Consider the following 20,765-nt stretch of genomic DNA (forward strand, 5'->3'; position numbering starts at 1 on the left):
AAGAACTGTAATATCCTATGTTTCTCTGAAACTTGGCTGAACAAGGAGATGGATAATATTCTAGCTGGTTTTTCTATGAATCGGCAGGACAGAACGGCAGCATCAGGTAAGCTCAAGGGGGGTGGTGTGTGTATCTTTGTTAACAACAGCTGGTGCGCGATCTCTAATATTAAGGAAGTCTCAATCCTCATGATAAACTGTAAACCATACTATTTACCAAGAGAGTTTTCATCTATATTTTTCGTATCTGTCTATTTACCACCACAAACCGATGCTGGCACTAAGAACACACTCAAAGAGCTGTATAGGGCCATAACCAAACAAGAAAATGCTCATCCAAAGGCGGTGCTCCTAGTGGCCGGTGATTTCATGCAGGAAAACTTAAATCCGTTTTATCAAATTTCTACCAGTATGTCACCTGTGCAACTACAGGCAAAACAAGGCAAGATAACCTTTACTCCATAAACAGAGATGCATACAAAGCTCTCCCTCACCCTCCATTTGACAAATCTGACCATAACTCTATCCTCCTGATTCCTGCTTAGAAGCAAAATCTCAAACAGGAAGAACCAGTGACGCGCTCAATACTGAAGTGGATGCTAAGCCACAGGACTGTTTCGCTAGCAAAGATTGGAATATGTTCCGGGACTCATCTGATAGCATTAATAAGTGCATCGACAACATTGTCCCCACAGTGACCATACGTACATATCCCAACCAAAAGCCATGGATTACAGGCAACATCCGCACTGAGTTTAAGGCTAGAGCTGCCGCTTTCAAGGACCGGGATAGTAACCTGGACGCTTATAAGAAATCCCGCTACGCCCTCCGACAAACCATCAAACAGGCAAAGGGTGAATACAGGACTAAGATCAAATCCTACTACACCAGCTCTGACGCTCGTCGAATTTGGCAGGACTTGCAAACTATCACAGATTACAAAGGGAAACCCAGCCTAGAGCTGTCCAGTGATGCGAGCCTACCAGATGAGCTAAATGCCTTCTATGTTAGCTTCGTGGCAATCAACACTGAACCATGCGTGAGAGCACCAGCTGTTCCGGACGACTGTGTGATCATGCACTCCATTGCCGATGTGAGTAAGACCTTTAAACAGGTTAACATTCACAAGGCAGTGGGGCCAGACGGATTACCAGGACGCGTACTCAGAGCATGCATTGACCAGCTGGTAAGTGTCTTTACTGACATTTTCAACCTCTCCCTGACCCAGTCTATAATACCTACATGTTTCAGGCAGACCACCATAGTTCCTGTGCCCAAGAATGCTAAGGTAACCTGTCTAGGTAGCTCTGACATCTGTAGCCATGAAATGCTTTGAAAGGCTGGTCATGGCTCACATCAACACCATCATCCCAGACACCCTGGACCTACTCCGATTTGCATACCACCCCAACAGATCCACAGATGAGGCAATCTCTATACCAGGCGGTCTCAGAAGAAGGCCCTAAAAATTGTAATAGAGTCCAGCCACCCAAGTCATACAGTGTTTCTCAAAATGCATACTACCGTGCTCCGAGATAGCCACAAAGGATAGCCATAAAGGATTGTTAGCTAGCTAACCACGAAGAATTTACATCTACCTTGGATAACATTGGTTTTAGGTCATTTTTGCCTGTTATACTATCGTCTCTATTGCCATTGTCCTGGCTAGAAGAAGGAAGGTTCAGTGAATGGGTAAGTCCATAGTAAGTCAATAGGGCTAAATGGCTAGCTAGCTAGCCACAAAGAATTGACATCTACCTTGCATAACATTAGTTTTAGGTCATTTTTGCCTGTTTAACTAGCTAGCTGGGTAGCTAGATTACGATGCACATATATCTAGATTAATAATTATGAAGTAAAACGTTTGCTTTGCGTATATCTTGTTTCATCTATACTGTTGCCATTGTCCTGGATGGAATAAGGTTCAGTGAATGGCGTGAGGTAATATAGTAGGGGGAGTGAGAGTGCTTCTCAAATGAAATGTTTTCCACACTCTCGTCCCCACAAGAACGTACTCAAGAGAACGTCCTCGGAAAATGCACTTGAAGCATGAGAGTGTGGAGTACAGTAGTATGCATTTTGAGAAACACCCATTTCTCTCTGCTACCGCACGGCAAGCGGCACCGATGCACCAAGTCTGGAACCAACAGGACCCTGAACAGCTTAAACCCCCAACAGCCATAAGACTGTTAAATAGTTTGTTAAATAGTTACCCGGACTATCTGCATTGACACCTTTTGCACAAACTTTTTTGACTCATCACATACGCTGCTGCTACTGTTTACAATCTGTCACTTTATAACATTTACATTTTAGTCATTTAGCAGACGCTCTTATCCAGAGTGACTTACAGTTAGTGAGTGCATAGATTATTTTAATTTTTTCATACTGGACCCCCGTGGGAATCAAACCCACAACCCTGGCGTTGCAAACGCCATGCTCTACCAACTGAGCTACATCCCTGCCGGCCATTCCCTCCCCTACCCTGGACGACGCTGGGGCAATTGTGCGCCGCCCCATGGGTCTCCCGGTCGCGGCCGGCTACGACAGAGCCTGGATTCGAACCAGGATCTCTAGTGGCACAGCTAGCAGGATCTCTAGTGCCACTAGAGATCCTGGTTCGAATCCAGGCTCTGTCGTAGCCGGCCGCGACCGGGAGACCCATGGGGCGGCGCACAATTGGCCTTAGACCACTGCGCCACTCGGGAGTTATACTTTATGTACTGTGTGTATCTCGGTGTGGTGCGTGTGTGTGTGGTGCGTGCGCCATGTTGTGTGTGTACGCGCGTGCATCCATGTATGTGTGTTAGGGGGTGCCTTCCATGACCTCACCCTGTCAGGCGGAAAGGGGCGTTGTGTTCATTACCGGTCCAGGCGTTTTCACCAAACAGGACAGACACACACACACACACATACGCGTGCACACACACACAAACTACCGGGCGTCATCACCAAACAGAAAGACACGAGATACTGCAGTGCAGCCAGTCAGGCAGTGCAGAACTACTTTCCACTGGCTGTGCCAAACAGTCAAACAGAAGAGAACAGAGAAGCATTATTCCTCCTGTTACGCCTGGCCCTGGACCTGCTCCTCATTATGTAATGAAACAGCAGGCTATTTCCCTGTCCTGGGGGGCTGGGGGGTGTTCAACACGACCACACCCAACTGTGGCCACACCCAAACAACAGTCAACCATGAACACACCTAAACAGTCGAACAATAACCATGACAAAACATTTAAACACTGAACACTCAGAACACCATGACCAGACCCAAACACTAAACCATGACCACACCTAAACAGCCAACCAGGACCACACCTAAACAGCTAACCAGGACCACACCTAAACAGTCAACACCTATTGGCTGGATTATAACCAGAATAGACCAATAGACTGAAGGAGAACCACAACCATAGGCAGCATCCATTGGCCAAAGGCTACATCATGGAATGACACAATTCAGTGGCATATTTACAAATCCCCCTGAATAATCCACTACAATATAGCCTACTAGTTCTAACTACTAAAACAAGGCATATGAGGGGTCCCAGTTCAAACGTATCACTCTATAAAGTAAAGTGAGTTGTAACTTTTTTAGTGTGTCGGCTGTAGTTATGCTGTAGTTCAAATCAAATCCAATTTTATTTGTCACATGCGCCATATACAACAGGTGTAGACCTTACAGTGAAATGCTTACTTACAAGCCCTTAACCAACAATGCAGTTTTAAGAAAGAATACCCAAATAAATATATCAAAAATAAAAACATCACAAAAAAATACAATATAAAATAATACGAAATAAAAGTAACAAATAATTAAAGAGCAGCAGTAAAAATTACAATAGTGAGGCTATATACAGGGGGTACCGGTACCGAGTCAATGTGCGGGGGCACCGGTTAGTCGAGGTAGTTGGGGTATTATGTACATGTAGGTAGAGTTATTAAAGTGACTATGCATAGATAATAAACAGAGAGTAGCAGCAGTGTAAAAGAGGGGTGGGGGGGCAATGCAAATAGTCTGGGTAGCCATTTGATTAGATGTGAGACAGTTGTGCTCACCTATCTGTCCAGGCAGGTGTTTTCCTCTGAAGAGCAGGCAGACTGTAGCGTTGAAACAGTTGAGGTGCTGTGGTCCCTCATGACACTGAGGCACAGAGATGTTAATGGAGACAGGCAGGTAGATGGACACGTCCACAGTGATTACCGGTCGGGACCTAGAGACCAAACATAACATGGTGTCAATGGACCTACAGTGAGGGAAAAAAGTATTTGATCCCCTGCTGATTTGGTACGTTTGCCCACTGACAAATAAATGATCAGTCTATAATTTTAATGGTAGGTTTATTTGAACAGTGAGAGAAAGAATAACAACAAAAAAATCCAGAAAAACGCATGTCCAAAATTTTATAAATTGATTTGCATTTTAATGAGGGTAAGTATTTGACCCCTCTGCAAAACATGACTAAGTCCTTGGTGGCAAAACCCTTGTTGGCAATCACAGAGGTCAGACATTTCTTGTAGTTGGCCACCAGGTTTGCACACATCTCAGGAGGGATTTTGTCCCACTCCTCTTTGCATATCTTCTCCAAGTCATTAAGGTTTCGAGGCTGACGTTTGGCAACTCGAACCTTCAGCTCCCTCCACAGATTTTCTATGGGATTAAGGTCTGGAGACTGGCTAGCTCTTTGGCATCAACTCAACTCGCTGTGTTTGGAGGAGGAGGAATGCTGCAATACAACATGATGTCAATGGACCTCCAACCAATACAATACAACATGGTGTCAATGGATCTACAACCAATACAATACAACATGGTGTCAATGGATCTACAACCAATACAATACAACATGGTGTCAATGGATCTACAACCATTACAATACAACATGGTGTCAATGGATCTACAACCAATACAATACAACATGGTATCAATGGATCTACAACCAATACAATACAACATGGTGTCAATGGATCTACAACCAATACAATACAACATGGTGTCAATGGATCTACAACCATTACAATACAACATGGTGTCAATGGATCTACAACCAATACAATACAACATGGTGTCAATGGATCTACAACCATTACAATACAACATGGTGTCAATAGTCCACAACCAATACAATACAACATGGTGTCAATGGATCTACAACCATTACATTACAACATGGTGTCAATGGATCTACAACCAATACAATACAACATGGTGTCAATGGATCTACAACCATTACAATACAACATGGTGTCAATGGACCTACAACTAATACAATACAACATGGTGTCAATGGATCTACAACCAATACAATACAACATGGTGTCAATGGATCTACAACCATTACAATACAACATGGTGTCAATGGACCTACAACTAATACAATACAACATGGTGTCAATGGACCTACAACGAATACAATACAACATGGTGTCAATGGACCTACAACCATTACAATACAACATGGTGTCACTGGACCTACAACCAATACAATACAACATGGTGTCAATGGATCTACAACCATTACAATACAACATGGTGTCAATGGATCTACAACCATTACAATACAACATGGTGTCAATGGACCTACAACGAATACAATACAACATGGTGTCAATGGATCTACAACCATTACAATACAACATGGTGTCAATGGATCTACAACCATTACAATACAACATGGTGTCAATGGATCTACAACCATTACAATACAACATGGTGTCAATGGATCTACAACCATTACAATACAACATGGTGTCAATGGACCTACAACTAATACAATACAACATGGTGTCAATGGACCTACAACCAATACAATACAACATGGTGTCAATGGATCTACAACCATTACAATACAACATGGTGTCAATGGATCTAAAACCATTACAATACAACATGGTGTCAATGGACCTACAACGAATACATGACAACATGGTGTCAATGGATCTACAACCATTACAATACAACATGGTGTCAATGGACCTACAACGAATACAATACAACATGGTGTCAATGGACCTACAACCATTACAATACAACATGGTGTCACTGGACCTACAACCAATACAATACAACATGGTGTCAATGGATCTACAACCATTACAATACAACATGGTGTCAATGGATCTACAACCATTACAATACAACATGGTGTCAATGGACCTACAACGAATACAATACAACATGGTGTCAATGGATCTACAACCATTACAATACAACATGGTGTCAATGGATCTACAACCATTACAATACAACATGGTGTCAATGGATCTACAACCATTACAATACAACATGGTGTCAATGGATCTACAACCATTACAATACAACATGGTGTCAATGGACCTACAACTAATACAATACAACATGGTGTCAATGGACCTACAACCAATACAATACAACATGGTGTCAATGGATCTACAACCATTACAATACAACATGGTGTCAATGGATCTAAAACCATTACAATACAACATGGTGTCAATGGACCTACAACGAATACATGACAACATGGTGTCAATGGATCTACAACCATTACAATACAACATGGTGTCAATGGACCTACAACGAATACAATACAACATGGTGTCAATGGACCTACAACCATTACAATACAACATGGTGTCAATGGACCTACAACGAATACAATACAACATGGTGTCAATGGACTTACAACATGTTGAACATGGTACTGCAGTGGACACAGCTTGGCATTAATTTCTTTCTGTGATTAAACACATACTCTGTTCCACTGTATGCATTTATACTGCTCTGTTCCAATATCTACACTAGCATAGGTTACCTCTTAGAATAAAACTATATATTGGGCATGCATTCAAAGTGGTATGTTGGTATGGACATTGAAACAATGCCACTATTTGTGTAACACCGAAATATATTACTTTCCAACTTCAGCAATACAACCACTCACCTCAATAACACCACACTATCAGCCATAAAAGCTCCAATGGTAATATCTGCAATGAAAGAACAACCAATGAGCGAAATCTAAGTTAGTGCAGATTTATCTCCTTCTTTGAATATATGGCACACTACACAAAGGTTATCATTAAAGAGGGGCTGAACTTACTGATTTGGCCTAGTTTTTTAGCTTGCTCATTAATAAATGCAGCACCAAAATCATTCGATTTACACTTTGTAGTCAATTTTGACACTAGAATAAATGATTCTGACTAATATCGATGCCACATGGGCTGTTTTCTACCAGATAAGTTGTTTATTGCCTTCAGTTGCGCTTTAACAATGGAGTCCTCATACTTGTTGTTTGCTGTTCTAGTTCTAAATGTCCCCTATTGATGTGGAATGCAGTAAACAACATGCCTCAGCATCACGAGTCTAACCGACTGACCAGTGTCCACTCGGAGTCAGACAGACAGGAGTCTAACTGGCTGACCAGTGTCCACTCGGAGTCAGACAGACAGGAGTCTAACTGGCTGACCAGTGTCCACTCGGAGTCAGACAAACAGGAGTCTAACTGGCTGACCAGTGATCACTCGGAGTCAGACAGACAGGAGTCTAACTGGCTGACCAGTGATCACTCGGAGTCAGACAGACAGGAGAACAAATGGGAGAAGGCGTGAATAATACCACAAAGCTCTTTGGACATTCTTTACTTTGTCTGCTGATTCGATCAGAGTTCGGTTGATTTATTCATTTAACCTAAATCTCACCAGGTAGGTAAATGAGAACACATTCTCTTTTACAATAACGACATGAAGTTGAGCTGTAGGCCCTACGTGTTTTATTAACCCTAAACCTAGTGTTGGGTAGTTGAGCTGTAGGCCCTACGTGTTTCATTAACCCTAAACCTAGTGTTGGGTAGTTGAGCTGTAGGCCCTACGTGTTTCATTAACCCTAAACCTAGTGTTGGGTAGTTGAGCTGTACGCCCTACGTGTTTCATTAACCCTAAACCTAGTGTTGGGTAGTTGAGCTGTAGGCCCTACGTGTTTCATTAACCCTAAACCTAGTGTTGGGTAGTTGAGCTGCAGGCCCTACGTGTTTCATTAACCCTGATCCTAGTGTTGGCTACATTGTATCATATCTGTACTGTACTGTACAAAGGAAAAAACTGCACTCACTGAAATATTATTTAAGTTTGAATGTATTTTTAAGCTGCTCAAAAATACATTAAAACTTAAAGAATGTTACAGTGTGCAAGCTTTTCTTTTTTTTCTACAGTGTACGCCTTTTGAATCCGGCACCGAAATACTATTTATTACTACAAACTTTTGAGTTGAGCACGCCAATTCTATCTATTGTACTGTATATTGTGACAGTACCTGGATATCCATTGCCGTCCATGTCGACATTGCCAGAGATTGATTGGCCGAACATCTGGAGGGCGGGGTTTACGCTCCGTCCAGACAGCCTCTGCAATTAATTATATAAAACGTGAGATAGAACACACACACACACACACACACAAACACATGCAAGCACACAAGCAAGTACACACACACTCACACACTGACCTGTCAGACCAACACTAGCGAACACATTACTGTATCAGGAGGGATAAGCATCACACTGACTCACACCAGTCAAGCATGTGTCTGTTACCATAGCAGACCACTGTGTCTGTTACTGCTACTTAAACAGTCCACTGTGTCTGTTACTGCTACTTAAACAGACCACTGTCTGTGCCTTAATCTTCCAACAACACTGAGCAAGGCTACGGTTTGAGAGGGAAGTGGACTTCTACATTTCACCCCATCCTGTATCTCTCAGTAAATAGAAATGAAGGACTACTGTGACTGTGTTTAAAATGGGACCCTATGCCCTATGTAGTGGATTACTTTTGACCTGGGACCTACTGGCTCTGGTGAAAAGTAGTGCACTATACAGGGGTGCCATTTGGGACTCACATTTTATAATATTGTTTCATGGGGCTAATACCATTGTGGGGATTTTTTGTTCTGGCTTCCCAGCTAATGAAAACACACTCCTGTGGGGTGTGTGTGTGTGTGTGTGTGTGTGTGTGTGTGTGTGTGTGTGTGTGTGTGTGTGTGTGTGTGTGTGTGTCTGTGCGTGTGTTCGTATTAGATGAGTGGAAAATCTCTTCCCAGGATAACATTACCACCTGGGTCTTTATGACACGTTAGTCAGAGGACGCTTCCCAAATGGAACCCTATTCCCTATTTAGTGCACATAGGGCTCTGGTCAAAAACAGTGCACTATAGGGAATAGGGTGTCATTTGAGATGCAGACAGAGAGTAATACTGTTGCTGTGTCAACACAGATGGAGCTGTGATGTTATCCTTGTTGCTAACATAATAAGGTGTGTGTGTTTGGTTTCACTATCCTTGTGGGGACCAGAAGTCCTCACAAGGATAGTAAAACAAGGAATATTCTGAACATTTCGCTGGTCCCCACAAGAGAAAATGCTATTTTAGGTTTAGGGGTTAGGTTTAGGAGTTAGTGGTTTGGGGTTAAAGGTTAGGGTTAGGTTAAGGAAAATAGGATTTTGAATGGGAATCAATTGTCTGGTCCCCACAAGGATAGTAAAACAAACGTGTTTGTGTGTGTGCCGACTAAACTAGAAATTAAAAACAGATGATGATGATATTTTATGTTGTTGGTCTCAAACACAGGGGACATCATATCTCAATTGGCTTAAGATGAATTGTCTCGACTCTCTAGTATCTCTTCCTCCAATAAGAGCCTATAATGGTGGCATATGATCTGCCCAAGGCTTTTGTTGATTACTTGTTGTGTCTAACCATTGAAAGTGTCTTTACCATAGAATATTTGTTGACGACTCCTGTGGCATCGCCATGGTAAATGTAGACTGCTCCACCGTAGTCATCTTCTTTGGGTGCTCCTATGGCCACATCTAGAGAGAGAGGGGGGGAGAGAGAGAGAAGACGACAGAGGCAGAGAGACAGAGACATACACACAGAGAGAAAGAGTTTGGTATTAGTCATCTACAGAAAATTAACAAGAAAGTTAAGAACCAACAAGACTGGATTCAAACTCCAACTCCAACAGCCATTCAAGATGCTGCTTTGTGTGTGTCAGGACCATATAAATAAAATGAATAGAAACAGGGTCGTCATGCACCTCTTAAAATATAAGGGGGCACAAAGTACGTGAGGATTGCTGGAGGGTGGTAATGAGGGGGTTTCACATTTTTCAAACACCTGAAACAGCTTTTTCCTGCAATCTAGAGCCATAATCATTACGCTTAATTCATATGTAAGCATACCTCTTGAGCGGTCAGCTTTCCACTGTATGATTTTCACTGTACCCTGCAATCACACCTGCAACCCTGTACATGTGACTATTAAACATTCAATCTGAGTGCGGTTCTTTAAAAAAAAAATATATATATATATATATATATATATATATACACACATACAGTGAGGGAAAAAAGTATTTAGTCAGCCACCAATTGTGCAAATTCTCCCACTTAAAAAGATGAGAGAGGCCTGTAATTTTCATCATAGGTACACGTCAACTATGACAGACAAAATGAGAAAAGAAAATCCAGAAAATCACATTGTAGGATTTTTAATGAATTTATTTGCAAATTATGGTGGAAAATAAGTGGTCAATAACTAAAGTTTCTCAATACTTTGTTATATACCCTTTGTTGGCAATGACACAGGTCAAACGTTTTCTGTAAGTCTTCACAAGGTTTTCACACACTGCTGCTAGTATTTTGGCCCATTCCTCCATGCAGATCTCCTCTAGAGCAGTGATGTTTTGGGGCTGTCGCTGGGCAACACAGACTTTCAACTCCCTCCAAAGATTTTCTATGGGGTTGAGATCTGGAGACTGGCTAGGCCACTCCAGGACCTTGAAATGCTTCTTACGAAGCCACTCTTTCGTTGCCCGGGCGGTGTGTTTGGGATCATTGTCATGCTGAAAGACCCAGCCACGTTTCATCTTCAATGCCCTTGCTGATGGAAGGAGGTTTTCACTCAAAATCTCACGATACATGGCCCCATTCATTCTTTCCTTTACACGGATCAGTCGTCCTGGTCCCTTTGCAGAAAAACAGCCCCAAAGCATGATGTTTCCACCCCCATGCTTCACAGTAGGTATGGTGTTCTTTGGATGCAACTCAGTATTCTTTGTCCTCCAAACACGACGAGTTGAGTTTTTACCAAAAAGTTCTATTTTGGTTTCATCTGACCATATGACATTCTCCCAATCCTCTTCTGGATCATCCAAATGCACTCTAGCAAACTTCAGACGGGCCTGGACATGTACTGGCTTAAGCAGGGGGACACGTCTGGCACTGCAGGATTTGAGTCCCTGGCGGCGTAGTGTGTTACTGATGGTAGGCTTTGTTACTTTGGTCCCAGCTCTCTGCAGGTCATTCACTAGGTCCCCCTGTGTGGTTCTGGGATTTTTGCTCACCGTTCTTGTGATCATTTTGACCCCACGGGGTGAGATCTTGCGTGGAGCCCCAGATCGAGGGAGATTATCAGTGGTCTTGTATATCTTCCATTTCCTAATAATTGCTCCCACAGTTGATTTCTTCAAACCAAGCTGCTTACCTATTGCAGATTCAGTCTTTCCAGCCTGGTGCAGGTCTACAATTTTGTTTCTGGTGTCCTTTGACAGCTCTTTGGTCTTGGCCATAGTGGAGTTTGGAGTGTGACTGAGGTTGTGGACAGGTGTCTTTTATACTGATAACAAGTTCAAACAGGTGCCATTAATACAGGTAACGAGTGGAGGACAGAGGAGCCTCTTAAAGAAGAAGTTACAGGTCTGTGAGAGCCAGATATCTTGCTTGTTTGTAGGTGACCAAATACTTATTTTCCACCATAATTTGCAAATAAATTCATAAAAAATCCTCCAATGTGATTTTCTGGATTTTTTCCCCTCAATTTGTCTGTCATAGTTGATGTGTACCTATGATGAAAATTACAGGCCTCTCATCTTTTTAAGTGGGAGAACTTGCACAATTGGTGGCTGACTAAATACTTTTTTTCCCCACTGTATGTATGTATGTATGTATGTATGTATGTATGTATGTATGTATGTATGTATGTATGTATGTATGTATGTATGTATGTATATATATATATATATATATATATATATATATATGTATATATATAAAAAAAAACATGGGGGATTGGAAGTGATGCAGACAATTACATTGATGGAAGTTACAGTCTATCTGCAATATTAAGCTGATCTACCCCCTGAAAAAAAAAACTGAAAAAAAATAAGGGGGCTAGTAGTAAAAAAAATAATATATATATATAAAAATAAATTAGATCTATTTTTAAACAGGACAAATCTTAGGGGGCACGTGCCCCTGTGCCCACTATGGGCATGACGCCTCTGAATAGAACAGGCTTGGAAGGTCTAACCATGGCAATTTGACTGGTAAACTCATGGGTACACTTGCAATGGCTGCCTGGTATTGTAATGCAATAATTTCCATAGTTATTTTGAGTGTTCTTTCAACATTCTACATGGTAATGTAGAATGTTAATTCAAATGATTCTATCTGATGTGTGTATTTTTTGTAATGTCAGTTGAAGATACACTTCCTGCTTTTACTTCCTGGCATGGGTACACTCAAAATGGCTGCCAGCCCACCCATTATGCCATCATTGAAGTGAATGGAGACGTCCGTTCTATTCATTCTATTTCTATGGTCAGGACCCCCAGGGCCTGTTTTCTTTTTGCCGGGCTGTGCTTCGGAAACATGTTGTTACAGTGTCTTAATAGACATTTAAGTGTTGTCAGTGCCCATAAACCCCAGTGGGAGACCTCTGTAAGAGGGGAAACAGAACCATAAAATTGAAGGCAAAAGGATAAACATAAAGTCTGCGTCCCAAATGGGCCCTGGTCAAAATTGTGCACTATGCAGGGAAGAGGGTGGCATTTGATACGCAGACAACGTCCCCTTATCCCCCCTCGCAACCAAACCTGGAAAATGCACTTTCCCCTTTAAAAACAAAAATAGTCAGTGATCTTGCTATAGCATGCCTCAGAAAAAAGTGAACGTTTTAAAACTGAATCATATCATGGATAAGGAATTCTTCATGGTTTATAATGTGGTTTAACAACACAGGCTACTAAGTACCTCATCCTGTTTCCTTTACATTGTCAAATGTGGGGAATTGAAAGCAGAAAGCTACAGAATGGTATTCCAATTTTCTGAACATTTAATGTAAATGCTGGGTGTAAAATATGTTATTTATGACTCATTTCCTCTCTAAGCCTCATCTAAACAGCTGGAATCATATTGAACAATAAGTTATTTGTTTTTCCAGTCCTCGAACTTCACACAATACTGCCAATGGGTACAATATGAGTGTTCTAATAGTAGATTCCTCATCAGATAATGTGAGAGAGTGGTACTGCTCTCCAGTCTACACACACCAAGAAAAGCCTTCTTTAGACTGTCAGTGAGTGCCAGGACAAATAGAATGTCTGTGTGTATGTGTGTGTGTGTACGCTATGTCTGGGTGTGTGTTTGCGTCTGTGAGTGTGTGTGCATACACGAGTGAAAGAGAGTTATGCTTACTGAAGATCCCCCTCTCCACAAAATAATCGAAACAGAATGTCCCTGAGAGAAAAGGTTTTGGGGTTTTATAGCATACGTATTACAACCATCCAACGCTTACTTACGTCACAATGTTTAACATTGTGGAAGAAAAACTGTATGATTAGGCTATATCACATTCCAGGAAAATGTGCCACTAGACTAGACCACTTCTCATAAATATAATATGTGCACATATACAACAATAGTGTTAAATAGTGGTTTGAGGAGTGTTAACATTTTCATATAAACATACACTACCGTTCAAATGTTTGGGGTCACTTAGAAATGAAATGCCTTGTTTTCCATGAAAACATACATGAAATGAGTTTGAATAGGAAATACAGCAAAATGCATTTGAAATGTAGTCATTGACAAGGTTAGAAATAATGATTTTTAATATAAATAATAATTGTGTCCTTCAAACTTTGCTTTCGTCAAAGAATCCTCAATTTGCAGCAATTACAGCCTTGCAGACCTTTGTCATTCTAGTTGTCAATTTGTTGAGGTAATCTGAAGAGATTTGACCTCATGCTTCCTGAAGCACCTCCCACAAGTTGGATTGGCTTGATGGGCACTTCTTACGTACCATACGGTCAAGCTGCTCCCACAACAGCTCAATAGGGTTGAGATCCGGTGACTGTGCTGGCCACTCCATTATAGACAGAATACCAGCTGACTGCTTCTTCCCTAAATAGTTATTACATAGTTTGGAGCTGTGATTTGGGTCACTGTCCTGTTGTAGGAGGAAATTGGCTCCAATAAAACCGTTCACAGGGTATGGCATGGCGTTGCAAAATGGAGTGACCCCCTTTTACCCTGTACAAATCTCCCACTTTACCACCACCAAAGCACCCCCAGACCATCACATTGCCTCCACAATGCTTGACAGATGGCATCAAGCACTCCTCCAGCATATTTTCATTTGGTGTGCGTCTCACAAATGTTCTTCTTTGTGATCCGAACTCCTCAAACTTCGATTCGTATGTCCATGACACTTTTTTTCCAATCTTCCTCTGTCCAGTGTCTGTGTTCTTTTGCCCATCTTCATCTTTTATTTTTATTGGCCAGTCTGAGATATGGCTTTTTCTTTGCAACACTGCCTAGAAGGTCAGCATCCCGGAGTCGCCTCTTCACTGTTGACGTTGAGACTGGTGAATTGCGGGTACTATTTAATGAAGCTGCCAGTTGAGGACCTGTGAGGCGTCTGTTTCTCAAACTAGACACTCTAATGTATTTGTCCTCTTGCTCAGTTGTGCACCGGGGCCTCCCACTCCTCTTTCTATTCTGGTTAGAGCCAGTTTGCGCTGTTCTGTGAAGGGAGTAGTACACAGCGTTGTACGAGATCTTCAGTTTCTTGGCAATTTCTCGTATGGAATAGTCATTTCTCAGAACAAGAATAGACTGACGAGTTTCAGAAGAAAGTTCTTTGTTTCTGGCCATTTTGAGCCTGTAATCGAACCCACAATTGCTGATGCTCCAGATACTCAACTAGTCTCAAGAAGGCCAGTTTTATTGCTTCTTTAATCAGCACAACAGTTTTCAGCTGTGCAAAAGGGTTTTCTAATGATCAATTAGCCTTTTAACATGATAAACTTGGATTAGCAAACACAACGTGCCATTAGAACACAGGACTGATGGTTGCTGATAATGGGCCTCTGTACGCCTATGTAGATATTCCATTAAAAATCAGCCGTTTCCAGCTACAATAGCCATTTACAACATTAATAATGTCTACACTGTATTTCTGATCAATTTGATGTTATTTTCATGGACAAAAAAATTGCTTTTCTTTTGAAAACAAGGACATTTCTAAGTGACCCCAAACCTTTGAACGCTAGTGTACATTCTATACTTGAAAACACAGTGACTTAGTTGAGAGACACTTGCCTTGGTATCCATCGTCATCGATGTCTCCGATTGCAGCGATGCACTCGCCGAAGTGTGCATTATAGGCATCATCTCCATTTAAGAGTTCAGCCTCCTCCATCACCCCCTGCAAATAGGGTCAGACGGGAATGGCTATGACGTGACAAAACCCATTACTTTAAAGTGGAAGGGTTATGACGTGACAAAACCCATTGCTTTAAAGTGGAAGGGTTATGACGTGACAAAACCCATTACTTTAAAGTGGAATGGCTATGACGTGACAAAACCCATTACTTTAAAGTGGAAGGGTTATGACGTGACAAAACCCATTGCTTTAAAGTGGAAGGGTTATGACGTGACAAAACCCATTACTTTAAAGTGGAAGGGTTATGACGTGACAAAACCCATTACTTTAAAGTGGAAGGGTTATGAAGTGACAAAACCCATTACTTTAAAGGGGAAGGGTTATGACGTGACAAAACCCTTCCACTTTAAAGTAATGGGTTTTGTCACGTCATAACCATTCCCCTTTAAAGTAATGGGTTTTGTCACGTCATAACCCTTCCACTTTAAAGTAATGGGTTATGACGTGACAAAACCCATTACTTTAAAGTGGAAGGGTTATGACGTGACAAAACCCATTACTTTAAAGAGGAAGGGTTATGACGTGACAAAACCCATTACTTTAAAGGGGAAGGGTTATGACGTGACAAAACCCATTACTTTAAAGTGGAAGGGTTATGACGTGACAAAACCCATTACTTTAAAGTGGAAGGGTTATGACGTGACAAAACCCATTACTTTAAAGGGGAAGGGTTATGACTTGATACAGCCCTTTACTTTAAAGGGGAAGGGTTATGACGTGACACAGCCCTTTACTTTAAAGGGAAAGGGTTATGACGTGACACAGCCCTTTACTTTAAAGGAAAATTGTTAAATGTGACAAGACATTAAAGAGGAATATGTATGATGTTACACAACCCATTATATTAAAGGGGAATAGTTATGACGTGACACAACCCATTACAGGGGAATGGATATTATGTGACATAGCCATTACTATAAAAGTGGAGCAGTTATCGCATGACACAACCCTTTACTTAAAAGTAGAATGGTTATAACTGACTACTAACTAAAATACATCCAGCTTTCTCCTATAACAGTTGAGGAACTTTCTCTATCGGCTATAGATGGCCACTTTCCCCTTCATTTACAGTGAGGGAAAAAAGTATTTGATCCCCTGCTGATTTTGTACGTTTGCCCACTGACAAAGACATGATCAGTCTATAATTTTAATGGTAGGTTTATTTGAACAGTGAGAGACAGAATAACAACAACAAAAAAATCAAGAAAAACGCATGTAAAAAATGTTATAAATTGATTTGCATTTTAATGAGGGAAGTAAGTATTTGACCACTCTGCAAAACATGACTTAGTACTTGGTGGCAAAACCCTTGTTGGCAATCACAGAGGTCAGACGTTTCTTGCAGTTGGCCACCAGGTTTGTACACATCTCAGGAGGGATTTTGTTCCACTCCTCTTTGCAGATCTTCTCCAAGTCATTAAGGTTTCGAGGCTGACGTTTGGCAACTCTAACCTTCAGCTCCCTCCACAGATTTCCTATGGGATTAAGGTCTGGAGACTGGCTAGGCCACTCCAGGACCTTAATGTGCTACTTCTTGAGCCACTCCTTTGTTGCCTTGGCTGTGTGTTTTGGGTCAATGTCATGCTGGAATACCCATCCACGACCCATTATCAATGCCCTGGCTGAGGGAAGGAGGTTCTCACCCAAGATTTGACGGTACATGGCCCCTTCCATCGTCCCTTTGATGCGGTGAAGTTGTCCTGTCCCCTTAGCAGAAAAACACCCCCAAAGCATAATGTTTCCACCTCCATGTTTGACGGTGGGGATGGTGTTCTTGGGGTCATAGGCACCATTCCTCCTCCTCCAAACATGCGAGTTGATGCCAAAGAGCTCCATTTTGGTCTCATCTGACCACAACACTTTCACCCAGTTCTCCTCTGAATCATTCAGATGTTCATTGGCAAACTTCAGACGGGCCTGTATATGTGCTTTCTTGAGCAGGGGGACCTTGCGGGCGCTGCAGGATTTCAGTCCTTCACGGCGTAGTGTGTTACCAATTGTTTTCTTGGTGACTATGGTCCCAGCTGCCTTGAGATCATTGACAAGATCCTCCCATGTAGTTCTGGGCTGATTCCTCACCGTTCTCAAGATCATTTCAACTCCACGAATTCGAAGATGGCATAGCAGTGCGGTCGTGTATTTTGTAGTGTCCTCATGCAAATAACCAGTTTTTAGTTTTTTTGTCTTTTTCGTATATATTTCTCAATCTCACTTTCCATCCTTTAACTAAATATACTTTCCTGCAACCCGCCTCACCCAATGTGGAACGAAATTCTAACTATTTTGCACTATGGCCTATTTATTGCCTTACCTCCATAACTTACTACATTCGCACACACTGTATATATATATTTTCTGTTGTATTTTTGACTTTATGTTTTGTTTACCCCATATGTAACTCTGTGTTGTTGTTTTTATCGCACTGCTTTGCTTTATCTTGGCCAGGTCGCAGTTGTAAATGAGAACTTGTTCTCAACTGGCTTACCTGGTTAAATAAAGGTTAAATAAAAATACAAAACATCTTGCATGGAGCCCCAGGCCCAGGGAGATTGACAGTTCTTTTGGGTTTCTTCTGTTGTCCCCTTTTCACTAAGCTGCTTGGCGATGGTCTTGTATCCGATTCCAGCCTTGTGTAGGTCTACAATCTTGTCCCTGACATCCTTGGAGAGCTCTTTGGTCTTGGCCATGGTGGAGAGTTTGGAATCTGATTGATTGATTGCTTCTGTGGACAGGTGTCTTTTATACAGGTAACAAACTGAGATTAGGAGCACTCCCTTTAAGAGTGTGCTCCTAATCTCAGCTCGTTACCTGTATAAAAGACACCTGGGAGCCAGAAATCTTTCTGATTGAGAGGGGGGTCAAATACTTATTTCCCTCATTAAAATGCAAATCAATTTATAACATTTTTGACATGCGTTTTTCTGGATTTTTTTGTTGTTATTCTGTCTCTCACTGTTCAAATTAACCTAACATTAAAATTATAGACTGATCTTTCTTTGTCAGTGGGCAAACGTACAAAATCAGCAGGGGATCAAATACTTTTTTTCCCCTCACTGTACCTGTATAAAAGACACCTGTCCACAGAAGCAATCAATCAATCAGATTCCAAACTCTCCACCATGGCCAAGACAAAGAGCTCTCCAAGGATGTCAGGGACAAGATTGTAGACCTACACAAGAAAGGTGGAAACATTATGCTTTGGGGGTGTTTTTCTGCTAAGGGGACAGGACAACTTCACCGCATCAAAGGGACGATGGACGGGGCCATGTACCGTCAAATCTTGGGTGAGAACCTCCTTCCCTCAGCCAGGGCATTGAAAATGGGTCGTGGATGGGTATTCCAGCATGACAATGACCCAAAACACACGGCCAAGGCAACAAAGGAGTGGCTCAAGAAGAAGCATATTAAGGTCCTGGAGTGGCCTAGCCAGTCTCCAGACCTTAATCCCATAGAAAATCTGTGGAGGGAGCTGAAGGTTCGAGTTACCAAACGTCAGGCTCGAAACCCTAATGACTTGGAGAAGATCTGCAAAGAGGAGTGGGACAAAATCCCTCCTGAGATGTGTGCAAACCTGGTGGCCAACTACAAGAAACGTCTGACCTCTGTGATTGCCAACAAAGGTTTTGCCACCAAGTAGTAAGTCGTGTTTTGCAGAGGGGTCAAATACTTATTTCCCTCATTAAAATGCAAATCAATTCATAACATTTTTGACATGCGTCTTTCTGGATTATATTGTTGTTATTCTGTCACTCCCTGTTCAAATAAACCTACCATTAAAATTATAGACTGATCAGGTCTTTGTCAGTGGACAAACGTACAAAATCAGCAGGGGATCAAATACTTTTTTCCCTCACTGTAACAAACAGATTAGGAGCACTCCCTTTACATTTACATTTACATTTACGTCATTTAGCAGACGCTCTTAAGAGTGTGCTCCTAATCTCAGCTCGTTACCTGTATAAAAGACACCTGGGAGCCAGAAATCTTTCTGATTGAGAGGGGGTCAAATACTTATTCCCCTCATTAAAATGCAAATCAATTTATAACATTTTTGACATGCGTTTTTCTGGATTTTGTTGTTGTTATTCTGTCTCTCACTGTTCAAATAAACCTACCATTAAAATTATAGACTGATCAGCAAACGTACTAAATCAGCAGGGGATCAAATACTTTTTCCCCTCACTGTAGTTATTTGACTTTCATTAAAAACTCAAACAACCAAACACACACTAACAACTTCCAAGACGAGCTAGTTATAAGATCCTAACGACAACTCACAAATAGAACAGGATCAACCACAGACACCAATCTACACAAAGTTAAATAATCCCCACTGTTAAATCAAACATTCTTCGAGGTAATAACATTTTGTTAACCAAAAAGCTAGTCAGACATGGACAGATAAACAATCTATGTAGGTCATAATATACACTGAACCCATCCACCCCGACCAACCACCCTACTTTTGTTTTTGCCTTAAGTAACCATCTGTCTTACGTAACCATACCAAACGTGACATATCATACTAATTTGAGTGTCCTGGATTTACGTGTACTGTTACATCTGGTCTATGATACCAGGTTGTAAAGGCAGCCATGTTTCTATATGGTGGGTTAGACACAGGTTGACTGGAGGGCTAGAATATACTGTACATTTCCAATGTTTTTCAGAAATCCCACTTCTGGAAAATCTGGGACATTTCAGAAAGTTCACATAATTTCCAACTCTATTCCCATCTAACCCAGATCCCACTCATCCCACTCACATTGCCCTTGCTGAGGTAGACAGAGACCTGTCCCTCGTCCCGTAGCGTGCTGTGCATGGGCGCTCCAACCAGCAGGTCCGACAGGCCGTCCCGGTTCAGGTCAACTGCACACAATGAGGAGCCAAAGTAAGAGCCCATCTGGAAAATAACCAAGCACAGCCACAGAGCCACACAGACAGGTAGCATTGGGTCAGACATCACATCAGTGAAAATACGTAACGTTGTATTCATCTTGTGTATAAAGTTAGACATGTATTCTATTCACACAATTAGGAGCCAAAATAAGAGCCCTGCATCTGGAACCAAGCACAGCCACAGAGCCACACAGTCAGACAAACCACTGGTCAGAGCAGTCTTTTCATTGAAACATTATTATTGATGTTGATCTAGTATAATGTATCTGTCATGCAAATTGTGTGTGTGTATTTATTCTCTTAATTATTAGCCACAACT

The 20,765-nt window shown here is 41.7% G+C and overlaps 1 protein-coding gene across 1 annotated transcript in view; it reads right to left on the reverse strand.

Moving 5' to 3' along the window:
* LOC121547672 (integrin alpha-9-like) overlaps positions 1–20,765 on the reverse strand; it is a 124,163-nt gene that overhangs the window by 73,120 nt on the left and 30,278 nt on the right. Inside the window, exons 9-14 of the mRNA XM_041859049.2 lie at positions 20,313–20,450; positions 15,424–15,529; positions 9,755–9,849; positions 8,297–8,387; positions 6,927–6,972; positions 4,063–4,217 (exon numbers count right to left, since the gene is read on the reverse strand). Of these exons, the coding sequence (XP_041714983.1) occupies positions 4,063–4,217; positions 6,927–6,972; positions 8,297–8,387; positions 9,755–9,849; positions 15,424–15,529; positions 20,313–20,450 (631 nt within the window). The remainder of the gene's footprint in view (positions 1–4,062; positions 4,218–6,926; positions 6,973–8,296; positions 8,388–9,754; positions 9,850–15,423; positions 15,530–20,312; positions 20,451–20,765) is intronic.

Source organism: Coregonus clupeaformis, chromosome 31, assembly GCF_020615455.1.
Source record: "Coregonus clupeaformis isolate EN_2021a chromosome 31, ASM2061545v1, whole genome shotgun sequence".
Classification (NCBI taxonomy): Eukaryota; Metazoa; Chordata; class Actinopteri; order Salmoniformes; family Salmonidae; genus Coregonus; species Coregonus clupeaformis.